Source organism: Chlorocebus sabaeus, chromosome 10 (genome assembly GCF_047675955.1).
Source record: "Chlorocebus sabaeus isolate Y175 chromosome 10, mChlSab1.0.hap1, whole genome shotgun sequence".
NCBI classification, from domain to species: domain Eukaryota; kingdom Metazoa; phylum Chordata; class Mammalia; order Primates; family Cercopithecidae; genus Chlorocebus; species Chlorocebus sabaeus.
Genome location: NC_132913.1, coordinates 106476855 through 106494297, shown reverse-complemented (window position 1 = coordinate 106494297; position 17443 = coordinate 106476855). Strand labels below are relative to the sequence as shown.

At 57.8% G+C, this 17443-nt stretch overlaps 2 protein-coding genes across 3 annotated transcripts in view; both read left to right on the top strand.

The window, feature by feature from the left end:
- CFAP65 (cilia and flagella associated protein 65) overlaps positions 1–4128 on the top strand; it is a 40021-nt gene extending 35893 nt beyond the window's left edge. The window contains exons 29-34 of the mRNA XM_073020081.1: positions 501–545; positions 772–974; positions 1433–1561; positions 2506–3012; positions 3697–3834; positions 3948–4128. Coding sequence (XP_072876182.1) covers positions 501–545; positions 772–974; positions 1433–1561; positions 2506–3012; positions 3697–3834; positions 3948–4032 — 1107 coding nt within the window. The 3' untranslated portion in view covers positions 4033–4128. The remainder of the gene's footprint in view (positions 1–500; positions 546–771; positions 975–1432; positions 1562–2505; positions 3013–3696; positions 3835–3947) is intronic.
- An 8157-nt stretch (positions 4129–12285) lies between these two features.
- On the top strand, positions 12286–16794 carry CRYBA2 (crystallin beta A2). 2 transcript variants are annotated; one of them, XM_007966321.3, is made up of 5 exons: positions 12286–13268; positions 13837–14001; positions 14743–14884; positions 16002–16144; positions 16587–16794. In XM_007966321.3, the coding sequence occupies exons 2-5, from the start codon at positions 13841–13843 to the stop codon at positions 16732–16734; spliced, it is 594 nt and encodes a 197-aa protein (XP_007964512.1). In that variant the 5' UTR covers positions 12286–13268; positions 13837–13840; the 3' UTR covers positions 16735–16794. The 2 variants fall into 2 exon arrangements, with proteins under 2 accessions (XP_007964512.1, XP_007964510.1); XM_007966319.3 differs by having other exon boundaries at positions 12286–13644.
- The last annotated feature ends 649 nt before the right edge of the window (positions 16795–17443 follow it).

Genomic DNA, 17443 nt, shown 5'->3' with positions numbered 1-17443 from the left:
TTTACTTCACTCAGGAAACCGGAATTTCCTGGTCTGCAGGCAGCACTTCTCTAGGGAAGGTTCTAGAGGAAAATGTGACAGGCAATTGGGCAGGACCAAGAGGGCAGCGAGAGGATCAAAGTGGGGGAGTCTCTTTAGGCCTCTCACATCTTCTTCTTTTTTTTTTTTTTTTTCCTGAGACAGAGTCTCGTTGTGTCGCCCAGGCTGGAGTGCAGTGGCGCCATCTTGTCTCACTGCAGCCTCCGCCTCCCAGGTTCAAGCGATTCTCCAGCCTCAGCCTCCTGAGTAGCTGAGACTACGGGCACGTGCCACTGCATCTGGCTAATTTTTGTATTTTTAGTAGAGACGGTCTTTCGCCATGTTGGCCAGGCGGGTCTGGAACTTCTGACCTCAGGTGATCTGACCGCCTTGGCCTCCCAAAGTGCTGGAATTACAGGCATGAGGCACTGCCTCCGGCTAGGCCTCTCGCATCTTAAGCAAGGATCTCTCTTCTTCCACAGAAGAGAACATGCTGCACAGCCTGTGAACCTGTGAGGAAGTACAAGGTGAGGCAGCGAGCCCCAGGCCCATCTTCTTGGAACAACTTGGGAGGGTCCTTGCTTTCTCCCAGAGAGACCTCCAACCCCTGGACCAGCCTCCCAGAAAGGAGGGATGAAAGTGCCAATGAGTGGGGCCACACGCTTATGTGATGGGGAACTAGGTCAAGGACCCCATTGGTGATGTGAGTACAGTGCCCAAACCCTTGTCATCCATGTCCCTCCCTTCCCAAAGACGCTGCCTCCCATCAAGAACCAGCAGTCTGTCAGCCGGCCTGCCAGCTGGAAACTGCAGACCCCAAAGGAGGAGATGTCCTGGCCCTGCCCCCAGCCACCCTCTCCAGGCATGCTCTGCCTGGGCCTTACCGCCCGAGCTCATTCCACCGACTACTTTCTGGCTAACTTCTTCTCAGAGTTTCCCTGCCACTTTTTGCACCGGTAAGCTCATGGAAAGGCAGCAGTCACCTTCCTCTTCTCTCTGTCTCCTCTTCCACTCCAGAGCAGGGGCTGCCCAGACCCAACCCATGGTGAGGGGTGGAGCATGGGCAGTGGCAGTGGGACTCATTGAGTGCCTCTGGGCCCAGGATGCCCCATTACCACTTAGGCCCTTTTGAAAGGGGGATGAAACAGCCAGAGCACCCTGGAGAACACACCTAGGCACCCCCCTGCCCCTCTTTGTTCCTTCTTTTTCCAACTGGGAGTCTCTCTACTTCCTGTGCTACTCTGAGGGTTTGAGCTTGGTTCTCTGAGCCCAGTAGCACTACATTTGGATTAAGGCTGGGAGTGCCTCAAACTCATCTGTGTCCTCATCACTGGGCAACTACCACCACAGCTTGTGCCCCCAACCCCAACATGGTGGCTTGCCCAGGCCACTCAGAATGTCATGGCTGCCACAGGGAGCTGCCAAAGAGGAAGGCCCCCAGGGAAGAGTCAGAGACTTCCGAGGGGAAATCCCCTAACAAGTGGGGCCCTGTCTCCAAGCAGAAGAAGCAGCTCCTGGTTGACATTCTCACCACCATCATCAGGTACCAGCTTACACTCTGGGCCCTCACTGCCACTTTCTCATCCCTTCAGCTCATTCAGCCAGAGCCCCTTACATTCCAGCACTCTTCCTTTCTTGAGAAATAGAACTTGGTGGGGCACGGAGGTTCTTGCCTGTAATTCCAACACTTTGGGAGGCAGAAGTGGGAGGATGGCTTGAGCCCAGGAGTTTGAGACCAGCCTGGGCAACATAGCAAGACCCCATCTCTACAAAAAATACAAAAATTAGCTGGACATGGTGGTGCATGCCTGTAGTTCCAGCTACTTGGGAGGCTGAAGTGCGAGGATAGCTTGAGACCATTAATTAGCTTAATTAACTGGGATGTTGAGGCTGCAGTGAGCCATGATCACACCACTCTACTCCAGCCTGGGAGACAGCAAGACCTTGTGTCAAAAAAAGAAAAGAAAAGAAAAACAAAGAAAGACAGAGAGAAAGAAAAGAGAGAGAGAAAGAGAGAAAGAGAGAAGGAGAGAAAGAGAAAGAGAGAAAAAAAGAGAGAGAGAAGAAAAAAAGAAACAGAACTTCTTTGCAAGATCCTGCCACTGTCCCCCCGACCCACCCACCTCAGGACAGTGGGGCTCTGATGGAGCTGGCTGGAGGGATTCTCAGATCTGGGTTCTGAGTTCTGCCCCTTTCCAGGGTTGGCAGATGAGTCTGGAGCCAGTTCACTGTCTCCCCAGGGTTCCTGCCCAGTATGTGTATGAATCTGACCTGCCCTGCCTCCACCATACTATGCTTGCTTCTAAAAGTTCATGAGGCTCAAAGATGTCTTCCTTGAAAGAAGGGACAGGAGGAACAACTGACCAAGGGTTCCCCTCTCCCCACCTAGCAGCCCCTTTCCCACCTAGCACTTAGCTCTTAAGCCAGGCCTCCCCAGGGGCTTCAGGGCCCCTCAGCAAGGGCCTTCTCCTTCTCCTTGCCACCTAGGGGCCTGCTGGAAGACAAGAACTTCCATGAGGCTGTGGACCAAAGCCTGGTGGAGCAGGTGCCGTACTTCTGCCAGTTCTGGAATGAGCCATCAGCTAAGTTCAGGGACCAGAAAAACAGCCTGTACTTAATGCCAATCCTGCCTCTACCCTCCAGCAGCTGGGAGGATGGGAAGGGCAAGCAGCCGAAGGAAGACAGACCAGAGCACGATCCAGGGTTGGGGAAGAAAGAAGAAGGGGAGGAGGAGGAGAAGGGTGAAGAGGAAGAAGAGGAGTTGGAGGAGGAAGAGGAGGAAGAAGAGGAGACAGAAGAGGAGGAGGAGTTGGGCAAGGAAGAGATAGAGAAGGAGGAGGAGAGGGATGAGAAGGAAGAGAAAGTGAGCTGGGCAGAGATTAGGCCCACACCACAGCCTGAGTCCCAGGAGTCCATTCGATGGCAGTGGCAACAGCAGCTGAAAGTCATGGTGAAGGAGGAGCAAGAACAGGACGAGAAGGAGGCCATCAGAAGGTGAGCAGCCAGGCCCCAGTGAGGATGGGAGGAGGCGAAGTGCAGAAGGCTCCTAGAAGGCAATGGGATGCCAAGGACAGCCGCTGCCTGTATGCACATTTCATCCTCACTCAGTGCTTAGTGAGGTTATGTTGGTAGCTTAAGGCCTCTGCGGGAGTATCAGCTGAGCACCAACACTGAACTTCATTCTTTTTTCTCTGAGAACTGGTTGTTGACATTTACCAAGGCATGACTACCAGGAGAATTGTTATAGTCTGCAAAGTCTTGTAAATGGGCTTCTAGAGCCAGAAAAGGACCACCTGTCTTGCAGGTGGGACTTCCCACTGGGGCTGCCCTACAGATGATTTATGTCCTTGTAGGGATTCCCTAGGCCCCACCCAGTCCCTTCTGTGCCCTCTCATCACTTCCCTACCTTTCTCCAAACTTGACCCTGAGATGCCTACTACATTGCCTGGGTTTGAATCCCACCCCTTAAACTAGCAGCATATTTGGCAACTTGGAATCTTTTAGCCACACTTGGAACGTCTGTAACATTGAAACAAGGATGGCCCATACTGTAGTGGATGAAGGGAGTCTAATGGGAATCTCCGTAGAGCTCGCAGCGCACTGTACCGCACGGACAGGCGAGCGAGGAGGCGCGCGGTCACTGCGGCCACGCTCATGCCAGCCCCCGCCCCGTCGCAGGCTCCCGGCCTTCACCAACCTGCAGGAGGCGCTGCTGGAGAACATGATCCAGAACATCCTGGTGGAAGCGAGCCGCGGGGAGGTGGTGCTCACCTCGCGGCCACGCGTCATCGCCCTGCCACCGCTCTGTGTGCCCAGGTAGGGGCGCCGGGGCCAGCGGCCGTGCAGACCGCGCCGGAGGGGCGAGGGGGGCAGGCAGGCTCTGCCCTAAGCCTTGTCCCCACCCCTACTTGGGACTTTTTGTCTTCCAGGATTCTGACCCCGGACACGCTGCTGCCGACGCAGCAAGCAGAGGTACTCCACCCGGTGATGCCACTTCCTACCGACCTTCTGTAGATGCCCGCGCCCAGCCTCTCCGACATGCCGCCCTAGGTCATGCCTGGCCCCCTCTCCGCCACCCCGCCAGTAAAAGCATCTAGTCTTTTTTCTATATCTACCTTGACTTTATTTCCCCGACGAGGGGGAAACGTGCGCGCACGCTCTGAGAGGGAAGGATGGCAGGGAGCAGCCTGGGCTGACTGCAGAGGTGCGGCGGGAACTTAGGGCCCGGGAGGTTGCACTCGCTGCCCGCACTGCAGCTGGACTGAGACCTTGCCGCTAGCTGCCGGCCGCTGGACCGGGTCTGGCCAGTGGAGGGCGCTCCGGGCGGGGCCTGGCTGACCTTTGCCCCAGCGTAGCTTGGTGCACAGTAACTGAGTGCCAGGCCTGGCCAGCGAAGCAGGTGTCCACGGGGCAGGGCCACCCCTCACGGTTCCGCGCCGCGCCTGCTCTGAGGCTCGGCACCCCCAGGGCCAACCCCTTAGCATTTGGCGAGCTCCAAGAGCCCAAGAGGCTGGGGAGGAAGGAGAACTGAGGCACGCCGCGGAGGGCCAGGAATTAGGCTGGGGCGGGTCGAGGTCACCACTGGATTTCGGGCCACAGACCCTGCTAAGCGACTCCCACTGTGAATCAGTCCTCAGACGAGGATGGATACCCACCTCTCGGTTCCTCCTAACCCCCGCCTGGGAGCTTCTGTCCTCTGCTTCTCGGCTCCTCCCTCCCAGAGGCAGGTGGGTGGAAAAGTGACATCTGGTGTTGTTCCAGAGGCGCCCAGGTCCCCAGCACCCTCCCCTCCGCCCCCGCCACCAAGGCCTCGGAGAAGCTCCGGTCTCAGAGCCGGAGCGGGGGAGGGACGGGGGGGCTCCGCCTCCATGAGTCAATATTTGCCCCGAGCAAACGGGCGCCTGGACAGGTGTGAGTGTGTGTGTCTGGGGGCGGGGACTGAACAGGCAGTATAAGAGCACACTGAGCCCGGGCTCCGGGACAAGCTCCAAGGCGTGGGCTGGGGACGAAGCCAAGCTAGGCTGGGCCGGGCAGAGGGGCCAGGAAAGCCAGGCGGAGGATGGCTGGGAAGGGAGGGGCGGGCCAGGTGCGCACCTGCGGTGGCCTCCGCGGCCGCCGACGTGTCAGCCGCAGATGCGCTCAGGTGAGGGCGGAGGCTAGCGGGGCGCTGTGCAGCACTGCGCTCGCGGAAGACCAGGACCAGGAGATCACCGAGGGCGACCGCCAGGCCCCGGGCCCTCCGCTCCCGCCCCGCGACGAGCCCCTCGCACAAACCGGACCTGAGCGTTTTGTTCGTTCGGCTCGCGTGAGGCAGGGGCGGCCTCTCAGCACCAGCCCGGGGGCCCGGCCTGATCGCCACGCAGGCACCTGCCGCCGCCACCGCCACCGCCATCGCCACCATACGGGTGGGAGAGGCTGTGCGCCGCTCAAGTGGAGATCCGGCTCCCATCCGGCCCCACCCGCCCTGCCTTGCCCTGCCCGCAGCTTCTGGGCTGCCAGGCTCCATTCTGCGTCGTAATACGGGCTGAGCCGGCTCCAGCGGTTGGCGAAGGGGGCCGTGGCCCAGAACAGAAACCCTTCTGGAGGTGGAAACCCGGATTCTAGTCCGCCTCTGTCCCCGCGACTTCTGTGGCCTTGGGCAAGTCATTTCCCGGCCTCTTGGTTTTCCCATTTGCTCAGTGAACGGTTGGTCTGGCCTCCCGCAAGGGCTAGGGCTTCCCCAGCCTCCTGTCCAGGTTCTTGGGCTCCTGGCCATGCTGGGGAAGATGGAGGCCCTCACGGAGTTGGAGCCAAGGCTGATGTGTGGAAAATCTGGGCGGGGGAAGCTGAGGGCCTCCATGGAACCTCAAATCCACTCCTAGGATCTCTTTGGCGCTGCTGACATCCTGAGATGTCACTCCCTGACACCTCCTTGGTCCCTCTTTCAGTCTAACCACGTCTGTGACAGTCAGACTGACTGAAAAGGACAAGCCCCCAGGCACAGCCGTTCACCACCTTCCTCAAACCTCAGAATCCCACGTCCTTGCTTCCATCAGCTGGGGTGGGGTAGGTAGGCAGCCCTCAGCTCAGGCAGAGGCAGCCCCGGGAGATGGGTCAGAAGTCCCTCCAAATTGCATGTTCGTAGAGGTGCTGGCTTGTCCCCTCCACCACCACCGGCTCTAGTGCCCCTATGTCACCCAACTACCCAGAGGCCCCAAAGGATCTGCTGAGCCCGAGACCGTGGCACAGAGAGAGGAGGGGGAGGGGGCGAGATGGTGTTGGACAGATCCCAGGCAGGTCTGAGGAGAGGGTGGACTACAGGAGGGCTCTTCATGGAGCAGCCCCAGGGGCGGGGGAAGGTCCTTGGGTCCTGGGCTAGGGTGTGTGCAGCCCTCTCCTGGCCCCCCTGACCTGGCTCTGTCCTGGGCCAGCCCTTTGCTCTTTGCCTGGCATTGGAAGATTTGCCTCTCAGGGGCCTGGCATGGTCCCAGCGCACCTTCCCTGTGTCTTCCAGGGCTTCCTCTTCCCTCCCCAACCATGGCAGGGGCCAGGATTCCACATCCTGGGTCTGCACAACAAAGAGGTCTCCTCCTGGAACGACCCCCTCCCAAACACACACACGCACACACACACACGCACACACACACACGCACACACACGCGCGCACACACACACACACACACACACACGGCCTTGAGGGGAAGGTGGTGAGAAGGAGGCTGCCACCCATTGGGCTGGGATCTTTCCTGGCGACTGAGAATTACTACCCCTTCACCCCGGGGCCTAATTTCCCCAGCCCCCCGCCCCGCATCCATCCCTAAGACTGCGTTTGCTGGCCATTACCAGGGATCTGGCCTCTCATCCAGGTCCCTCCTCAGCTGCCAGGCTGGGGGCGGAGTCTCCCAGTGCTGGGCAGGCCTGCAGGTGCGGGGCTGCATGGGGAGGGGGGCACTCAGCAGCTGGTGTGCGAGGCAGGCCCCCTCCCCCTCCTGCTCAAAGCTAGGGCCTGCTTCCTGTCGTCCCTGTCAGCACCCTGGGTGGGGGAGGGACCAGGTAGTGGGGGAAGTGGAAAAGGAACTGAGCAGTTGGAGTGCAGCAGCTGAGAAACAGCAGAAGAGAAATGGAGAAGGATGAGAAAGAGACCAAGAGCATAGACAGAAGGACAGAGGGGTGTGAGAACACAGGGGAGATCACAGGGGCCGTAGAGGCTGCAGATCCCAGACTGTGAGAGCAAGACCAGAGACAGAGATGACCAGAGAGAAACCAGGGAAGAGGAACAGAGAGAGACACATGGAGACAATTCAAGATAACAAGAGATATACACTGAGAGGGATGGGGGATGTGGAGACATGGGGTTAGGGCTCAGGGGACCAGAGGCAGGAGGCACTGTGTGTATGGAGAAAGGGGGAAGCTGCGAAACAGCCCCATCCCACCCCAAACTGGGGTGGGAATTAGCCCCAGCAGAGGATAAACGGGTGATTTCTAGGTGGGAGCCAGGTTTGGAAGTTGGGGGGAGGGTGATACCCTTATCTTGGAAGCCCATCTCCTCCCAATAAAGGACAGAACGTGAGGGAGGGGCAAGGCCCAGGCTGTGGCTGGACACCGGGGGCCAGTGAGGGGCACAGATCTGACTCCATCTCTCTCAGTTTCCCTCTTGGCCACAGATGGACAAGCCAACAGCTATAGCAGCTGCTCTGCCCCCACCCGCCCCAATGATTCTGGCCTAGCCTTGGAATTTCTGGGCTTAGAGGCTGCCTAGGGTCTGTGTGAGAGTGGGGGGACCCGGGAGTGGAGGCACTGGGTGGCAGGGGGGAGACTCATACCCAGGTGCTAATCCCCATCCGGCCAAGGCAGTACCAGAGCCTCACTGACCTTCTTGGAGATTAGTCCCCATGGAGACCATGGCAACTCGCCCCCTCATTCTGGCTAGGCCAGGCGGGTAGGTGGGTGGGGCAGGCAGAGGCTGGATAGGGAGGGGAAGGAAACTTCCAGAGGCATCACAGGAGTCAAGGCTGGGAGGCCCCTCCAGGACCCACAGCCAGATTCGTTTACAGGTAAAAAACAGAGGCCTCAAGAGAGGAGTGACTGACCAAACGCCCCAAATGGCGCCAGGACAAGCACTGACACCAGAAGACAGGTCCTCGGCTTGGTTCCCAAGCATTTTTTCCTAGACAGCAGAGGCCTGAGCAAGAACAAAGGAAATTGGCACCCTGCCCTCTGACCCTCCCAATCTTCCCAAACTGAGGTCATGAACTAAGGAGTGGTTCAAATACGGTGAGGCAGGAAGGTGCTCCATCCTGAGCACTAGGCTGGCTTCTGCCAGGGACCAGGGTGAGAAGGAGAGTACGGCTCTCAGAGCCATACTTGCAGCCTGACCACTCCCCCAGCTTGGCCAGCCCCAGGGGTGATGGGAAGCACATGCATCAGAGCCAGTTATAACCACAACCACAGCAGCAGCAGTGGCGGACATTCATTGAGTGGACATTGCAGGCCAGTTCTGTTTTACATGCATTTAAATCATCACAACAGCCTCTTAACCCACTCTCTTCACCCTTCAGTGTCTGTATGACCCTGGGTGGGTGGCTGAGCTGATGCCTCCCTGGGTGACCGTGGAGTGGGTATGTGCACGTGTGAAAGTGATGGGGCATATTCGTGTGTGAGTCCAGTACCCAGCACAGCCCATGGCACATAGTACATCGTATTAAATCTTTGAGGAATAAGTCTGCCCATGCATGAATATGACATTGAGGTTTCTATTGAATCCTAGAACGAGACTATTTGCATGCGAAGCTTGTGGCATCACATCTATGTGCCTGGAACTGTGGATGACTCTGTCTCCATCTGACTGAACATGTGTCTGTGTGTGCCCTCTCCCTGTCACCCTGTGCCAGCCCTGTGGCTTTGTGTCCAGGTGTGTGAGCGACGGTGAAAGCTGCCTGCTAGCTCCCTGGATGGTGGCCAGTTCTCTAACCCCACTGAGAGGCAGAGGAGAGGGGCTCTGTTTCTAGTGGGACAGAACAATGACTCTGTGGGGGTGGGGCTCCTAAATGGCCTAAACTAGACTGGTCTCTGTACCCGTTATCTCTGTCTCCCAGGAGACCAGTCCTGCACAGCCTCAGGGAAGGTGCTCATCTGCTGGTTCTGGGCTCCAGACTGGGGGTGGGGGCGGGGGCCAGAGAAGCAGGGGTGGAAAGGAGGAGCTGGTGATGGTAGCAGGGTGGGGGAAGGCACCCTTCCCTGAATTTGCATCTTCAGTACCCAAACCCTGGATGATTTCCCAGTAAAATGAAGGGGGAGGGCTGGGAGGCGACCGGCTGGAGGAGAGGACATGAGCCACCAGCCCCTCTCCGCTGCCCAGCAGTACTGAGCAGTCAGGCTGTTCCTGGGTTGGGGCTCTAGATGAGAGAGGTGCCACTTCTTAGGGATTCTCAGGGCCTTTGTTGAGGATGGAGATCTGGGCAGGAGCTTAGGAGTGGGTTTGAGGCTTCCTTGCAGGATCTATGTGTCCCCACATGGGATGTGGGTCTGGGTGGGATCTGAGGGCCTCATGGAGGGGACTCAGGCTCAAAGGATTATCTGTGGGATCTTATGGGTCTGTATGGGATGTGGGTTTCGGTGAAATCAGAGGGCAGGAGATGGTGGCTAGGGGTGGGGTGAGGGCCTGAGGATTTCCCTGTGGGGCCCAGAAGTCCCAGTGTGAGATGGAGAACTGAATGAGGCCAGGGAGGGGGTGTCTGAGGGTGATAAGATCTCTGCGAGATTTTGAGGGCTCTGTGACGTGTCGACTGGGGTTGCTGTTTTTTTGTCTATGTAACTCCTGTTCCATGCCCCAAGGCCAGCCTGTGGATGTGGAGGGGGTAGGGGTGACTGTACTGAGCTGGCAAACAAAGCCACCTGGGCACCCATCCTTCAGGAAGCTCTGGGCGCAACTGATCTGGGAAAACAAACAGGAACAGCTGTTAGGGGTGGGGGGGCACGGCAGCTGGGGAGAGGGGCAGAGCTGGACCAGCCTGGTGGGGAAAGGAGGAGACGGGGAGGGGGTCCGTGGTACCCAAGGGGTATCGATCCCAGAGTCCTCCGCTGGCACAGTAGGCAGGGCTGCCTGGAAGCCCCTTCCCCTCAGTGGTTGTTCTCTTTGGCAATGACTGTGAGGCCCAAAGTCAGGAGGGGCCTGAGGATGTTGGGGAACCCTGAGATGTTTAGAGGTCTTCTGGGCCAGTGACTATGGGTGGTGTTGGTAGGCATACCCGTTTCTGAGAGAGCTGGTCGCAGTTACTAGAACTAAAAGCCATGGGTGAAGGGGTGAGAAGGTGGGGGTACCTCCATACCATTTCCGAGAGGAGGGAAGAGGTAGAGAAGGGAAAAGGCTGGCTGCCGCCAAGACCAGAGCTTCACACTGGAGGAGGAGGAGGAGGGGCCCTTCTCACACATGGGGTCCCCTCCCCAACTCCAAGCGGGACTCTTAATTCTAACCTGGATCTCGGCTGGACGACCTCCCCACTTTTCCTCCTCCCCTAACCCTGGAAAAGGCGCGACGCACCCCTCCCGCAGAATGCCGCCGTCGGACCCACATGTGGAACCCGGCCCTCGGGAGTACGCCCAGCCCCTAGCCCCGGTCGGTGCACAGTGTCCAGTCTCCGACAGACACCCCCACACCCTCTGACCAATACTTGACGCCCGCGTCGGGGACAGCGCAGACGCACAGCCTGACGCACTAGCCACCCGCGCCCGCGGTCCTGGCCGACCTGGACCTTCCCTTCCACCCCGCCCTCCGCGCCAGCTTTCGGGCCAGCGCGGCCTGCTCGCGCCCTCTGGTGGCCGAATCCAGAATTGTCGGATAGAGGTGGGGGAAGGAGGGAAGGAGAGATCTGATTCTTCACCCCTCACCGCTGCCCCGGCTGGTGACACTGAAGGCAAAGACTGGGACACCAAGGGTCCAGAACTGGCTCGTGCGCACTCTGTAGTTTGTATTCCCTCCTTGCGATTTGTATTTGTTCAAACCCCAGCTAGGGTAGGGAATCAGGACGCGGTTCTGACCTCACCCCCAATCAAACCTGCTTGAGATTGTCCCATCTCTGACCCATATCCTCCTCACTCGGACTCTACCTCCATGCCCAGTTCTAGGGCCCTGTACTCTTGGCACCCATCTTCACACACACTGCGAGCTCCAACAGTAACTCCTCCAGGGAAAAGAGAGGCCCAAGGGAGCCTTTGGCCCCAGGGCCCACTCTCAGCAACCCAGAACTTCAAGGGTGGGAGAGCAAGCCACCACCCCCCCACTTCCACTGGAGAATTTTCTCTACACCCATTTTCCGTGGACATTTTGCCCACGCCTGACCACCTTGTTCACTCACTTGTTCAAGAAGTTTTATTGAGTGCCTACTATGCATCCAGCACTGTGCTAAGTTTGAGGATAACAACTGAGAACAAGACACAGTCCCTGCTCCTTTAAATGGAGCTTACACTCTGGTAAGGCAGATGCTGGTACACCCATAAACATAAGATGAAAAAGATTACTTTACAGCACGATAAATGCTACAAAGAAAAAAGGCTGATGTGATGGACGGAAGGGTGCCTGGAACAGCATCACCAAGGAGGTGACACAGGAGCCAGCTATGCCACCATCTTGTGACCAAGACACTTCAGGTAGCAAACAGCAAATACAAAGGCTCTGAGATGGGCTGAGCATGGAACACTGGGAAGAAGGCTTAGAAGGCAGGCTGGTATGGCAAGGCTTCTGGGAGCTGGGGCGGCTACAGCTGGCCTGTGAGCACTTTTTGGCACAGGAGCTCCGATGGACAGTGGTGGAGCACAGGTTTTGGCTTCCAAAGGTCTGAGCTCGATTCTTGCTCTGAAACTGGCTAGCCATATGAGTTTGGACAAGGTTCTGCACCTCTTTGACCCTCCGTTTTCATATCGGTGCAGGCAAACCTAACTCACTGGACTGTCCTGAGGACCCATAAGGGAAGCATGTGACTCGTGGGAGCAACAAAATATTAGCTCCCTTCTCACTAGCCCCTCTTACCTCTGCTGGAATATGCCCACCCACACCCACCACCATTAAGGAAAACTTACAATTTTGCAAGCCTTTGTGTCTCATTAACAGCTGCTGTGGTTAGAAAATTCCACTGCAAGTGGTGAGAAAATTTCCTACCTGGAGCTACCCCTTGGGGCTCCTAACCTTTTTGGGGCTCCCAACCTTTTCCTCTTCCTCCTCTCCCTCCCCCTTTCTCTACACCCACGCCCCCCCCCCCCCCCCCCACCGCTGCCTTTCCCCAGCTTACTCTGTCGCCCAGGCTGGAGTGCAATGGCTTGATTTCGCCTCACTCACTGCAACCTCCACCTCCGGGGCTCAAGCAATTCTCCCATCCCAATTCTCCGGGGCTCAAGCAAAGGCTCCCAAGTAGCTGGGACTACAAGGCGCATGCCAACACGACCGGCTAATTTTTGTTTGTTTTTGTAGAGACGGGGTTTCACTGTGTGGCCCAGGCTGGTCTCAAATTCCTAGGTTCAAGAGATCCTCCCACCTGGGTCTTCCAAAGTGCTGGGATCACAGGCGTGAGCCACTGCGCCGGCCCTGCAAGATTTCTTAGCTGTGACCGCTCCACCACATTCCAAAGCCCTCTGGGTCTCCACTTCTACATCTGGGAAATGCAGGACAACAACAGCATCTTCCTCACAGGTCAGTTTTAGAATTGATGGAGGTCACGCACCCCAAAGCCTGAACAGAGAGCTCCGCCTGAACTAAGCGCTTCATCCCCAGCTGCTAACTCTCAGGCAGACGTTGGGGGCCGGAATCCTTAGAGCCTGGAACTTTGTGGGAGACCCCAAGCGGCACGGGTTGGGCCGAGCTGAGGCCCAGCATTCTTCCTGCCTCCCGCGGCAAGCCACTCCCTGGGTGGCTATTATGCCTAAACTCTGAGTAAACCATGCGGCCCTCGGGCGGTCGTTTCCAGCGCCCGGCGCCGCCGCGTGGCGGGTCCTGATCACCTCCTCCTCTCCTTCCCGGACCCGAGGACACCCCGAGGACGCGTCGCAGGATCTGGGAACGCACACTTGGGAGGAAAGGGGCCGCGGTGGACCGATCCTCCAGGAAAAAGAGGACTGAGCACGTGAAGCGAATCCTTTGGGCAGAGCCTTCTCTACCTCCGCCCTAGCATCGCCCAAAAGAGAGGCCTGGACTAGGGCCGAGGAAGGCTGGCGATTAGACTCTGGGAAGAACTTCCGCTCCGCGAGTCAGCAGCGCGGTCTTAGCCCGAAGCCCCGGGGAGGTCAGGTCCCTTCGTCCCGAGGGCCGGGCCAGGGAGGGCGAGTTCTGCCCCGAGGCCTGGCACGCCCTGCCTGGCTCAGGCTGGAAAGAAAGAAAGCGCCGAGTCAGCCTGGGCTGCGGCGGGCGCGGGGTGCGCGCCTCAGCACTTTCTGTTGTCTTCCCCGGTGGCTGGGGCCACAGCGGCGGCTGCGGGAGAGGCCTCGGCTCCCCAGTGGAGACCAGAGCCGACCGCAGCCTGCCTGCTGACTCAGCTCCCCCACCCCCGAAGGAAAGGGTACGGGCACGGGGACAAGGCCGGGGTATAAAGCCCGGCCCGCCTGGCCGCGCGCAGCCTCGCAGCCCGTCTATTTCTCTCGCGTGCGGCGCTCACCCACCCGGTGAATGCCCGCTGCTGGGGTGGGAAAGGGCGGGGAGAGCGGGAAGAGGGCGAGCCCCTGGCAGCTGGGTCCAGAAGCTAAGGCCTGGTCCAGCCCCCGGGTTCTTCACCTCCTAACCAGACTGGGCAGGCTGTGGCTCGAAACGGGGCTCTTGAGACGCTGAGCGCGTGGTTCCACCCTTCCTATCCGCAGCGGCATGAGCAGCGCCCCCGCACCGGGCCCAGCGCCCGCCAGCCTCACGCTCTGGGATGAGGAGGACTTCCAGGGCCGTCGCTGTCGGCTGCTGAGCGACTGTGCGAACGTCTGCGAGCGCGGAGGCCTGCGCAGGGTGCGCTCGGTCAAGGTGGAAAACGGCGTGTGAGTGATTGCCTGGCTGCGGCTGGGCTAGGTTGAGGGGCACTGGGCTCCACTGGCGCAGGCTCAGAGCCTCAGCACCCTGTCCCGCGAACCCTGGAGAGACCTGCCAACTTGGGAAACCCCATAGCCTCCCCAAAATTCCCCACCCATCCCAAGATAAATCATGGGAAAGTGTGTATTTTTGTGCTAAAGAGACACAGGCGAGAAGTACCCCACCGTGAAGGAGTTTCTAATGTACTTACATCCTTCCCAGAGTTTTTCTCTGTGCAAAAGTAGAAGGCTCTGCGCTTGGCTTAACAAAAGAAACCCAGTCCTTTTCCCTGGCCCCACCCTGGTCTTAGAGTCCAGCTTTTCCCACCCTCCCGCCCCCTACCCCTGCCCCAACTGAGGTCCCAGTTCCTGCTATGATACTCAGGAGGGGTCCTCCAATGTGTCCCTGTGCAAAGGCTAAACCTTTGGGGCAGGAGCACTTGGTCGGGAGATCTTCATAACCAGGAAAACTCCTTCCCAAGCTGGGGTCCTTGAGCGGGAAGCCTGGGCTCCTCAAACCCCAGAGAGCAGCAGGTTTGGGACCTTTAGTCCGGAGAGGGGCTGGATTGCCATACAATGGGTGTGTCAGGGGAAGGGTTTGGGGTTGGAGAAAAATACTGTGCTTCTCAGTCTTTTCAGTCATGGCAAGCAAGGGGGAGGCAGTGGGGGTGTGGCTCAGGCAGATACCTCCCAGCTCTTCTCCTTTAACAGTTGGGTGGCCTTTGAGTACCCCGACTTCCAGGGACAGCAGTTCATTCTGGAGAAGGGAGACTATCCTCGCTGGAGCGCCTGGAGTGGCAGCAGCAGCCACAACAGCAACCAGCTGCTGTCCTTCAGGCCAGTGCTCTGCGCGGTGAGCACAGCCCACTTCTCCTCCTCTGCCTCCTAACTCCAGGCCCTGGCCTCACCATGGCGCCTGGAAAGGCTGTTCAAGCCCTGCAGGGGGGATATGTAAACAAACTCCGAGATGGGTGGTAGTAGCATTATTTCTCAGAATCAGAAGGGTGTCTCCAAGAAAGTTGGGATTGTGGGCGTAGGCCTGGAATCCAGAAATCATCGCCATGGACAGCACTGAGGCCATCCCATTCCTGAGCGCCTAGCGTTCCCTCACATCCAATAGTCCACACGTGTGAGTGAGTGCCTCTGGCGACACACAGCCCTGTGAGGTCAGGGTGGCCGCTGTTAGCCCCATACACAGGTGTGGAAATGGGGCTCAAAGGGACAAAGTGGCTTGCCCAGGGTCACTGAAAAGAGTCAGTCTCAGTGTGTGTTTGTATATGTGTTATTGTATGTGTGAGGGTGTTGGTAATGAATCAAATACACCGGAAGAGAGGATCTCATTTTCCATTTGTGCTGACCTGGTTACTAGTAGGGCTGGGGAGTGGAGAGCAGAGGACCCAGCCCAGGCCAGCCCACTTCCTCTGTTCCAAGAGGCTGAAGAACCCTGCAGTGGGAAGGCCAGAGCCAAGATGCAATCAGTATTGATGCCCTGACATGTCTGTTCTGATTCTGCCATCCAGTACCCCTTAGCTGGGCACTAAACTGTGAGAGGCTGGCTGTGCTGAGGGGCTGGGCAGAGGATTGCACAGTTAGTCAATGAAGCCCTCAGGGAACTGTCTTGGTGAACGGGACAGATTTCTTTAAGGACCTCTGGCTTTGCTCCTGCAAAACAGGCCCATGTCCCAAGGTGCCCTCTAGTCCTGACCTGAAAGGGTCTCTGGAAACCCTATCTCCCCAGTCACCTCCTTAGCCCAAAGCCATGGGAGAGGCCAGGTTTGGGGGAGCCTCTGAGCGATCCATTTCCCAGCCTGCCAGGGAGCTGATGGGTTGAGCTCTGGGAGTGCCTGTGGGTCCTAGACAGCTGCACAGCTTGTGTGGGGCAATGGGTGGGGGAAGTGAGGCTGATGGAGTATCTGTTAACAACCCTTTGGAAGCCCTGACCTTTCTGTCCCAACCTTCCTGTGCCTCAGAACCACAGTGACAGCCGTGTGACACTGTTTGAGGGGGACAATTTCCAAGGTTGCAAGTTTGACCTCATTGATGACTACCCATCCCTGCCCTCCATGGGCTGGGCCAGCAAGGATGTGGGTTCCCTCAAAGTCAGCTCCGGAGCGTGAGTCCTGGAACCAGAACTGGGCAGAGAGAAGACCAGGAAAGCAATCGGGACCAAGGGATAGGGTGGAGAAAAGCGATGTGGGGAGGGTGCTAAGAGAGATATTGGGGACTTGGAGGCAAGGATGGAGACAGACTGGGAGGGAGGAAATGAGGAGGTCCTAGGAGAATGGGGGGCAGAGGAAAATATAGGCACAGAAGAAGGGCTGGAGAACATGAGGGGATGGAGGCAATGGAGGGTCAGTACAGGAGACAGGATGAGAACTGTGATAGGAAGACTGGGAGCAGTAGCCAGGGGAGGGAGAGAGCCACATAGGGAAAGTTGAAGCAATGATTTTGGAGCTGGGGGTTGGGAGCTACAAAAAGGGGGGCTGCTAGTGGAGAACATAGAGCAGGGGTAGGGGCAGAGCTTACTCCCTGCCCCTGTGCCCTCACTGGCCTAGGTGGGTGGCCTACCAGTACCCAGGCTACCGAGGCTACCAGTATGTGTTGGAGCGAGACCGGCACAGCGGAGAGTTCCGTACCTACAGTGAGTTTGGCACACAGGCCCACAGTGGGCAGCTTCAGTCCATCCGGAGAGTACAGCACTAGGATCCATGGCCCCAGACACCTTCCCTGAAGACCCTCAATAAAGGTTCCTGAATCTTCCTGCCCCTCTTGCCTCCTTGGTGTCTTGCTTTGTGATGTCCATCCTCATCTTTGCGAGAGTCCCTCCCTGCCAAGCTGATCCTCCCCACAGGCTCCAGAATCCTTGGCTACCAAGTGTAAGATGGCTGAGGTTGTGTGTGGATAGGCTGTGGTGGGGCTGACAGCAAAGTGCTGGTAAAAATCTTAGACATTCTGGCTGGGTGCAGTGGCTCATTCCTGTAGTCCCAGCACTTTGGGAGGCCAAGGCAGGTGGATCACAAAGTCAAGAGATTGAGACCATCCTGGTCAACATGGTGAAACCCCATCTCTACTAAAAATACAAAAATTAGCTGGGTGTGGTTGTTCATGCCTGTAATCCCAGTTACTCGGGAGGCTGAGGCAGGAGAATTGCTTGAACCTGGGAGGCGGAGGCTGGAGACGGTGCCACTGCACTCCAGCCTGGCGACAGAGCAAGACTCCGTCAAAAAAAAAAAAAAAAAAAAAAACACCTTAGCAATTCTGTTAAATGGCACCCGTCACAAACCTCTGCTTGGTAAGGTTCACCACTACAGGCCGGGGTACTGCTAGCTCAGATGGCACCTTTGCCATCCTGTGGGTGGGGTGGACACACCCCCACAGCAGGGCTCATAGCTGGATTGCAGCTTCCACACAT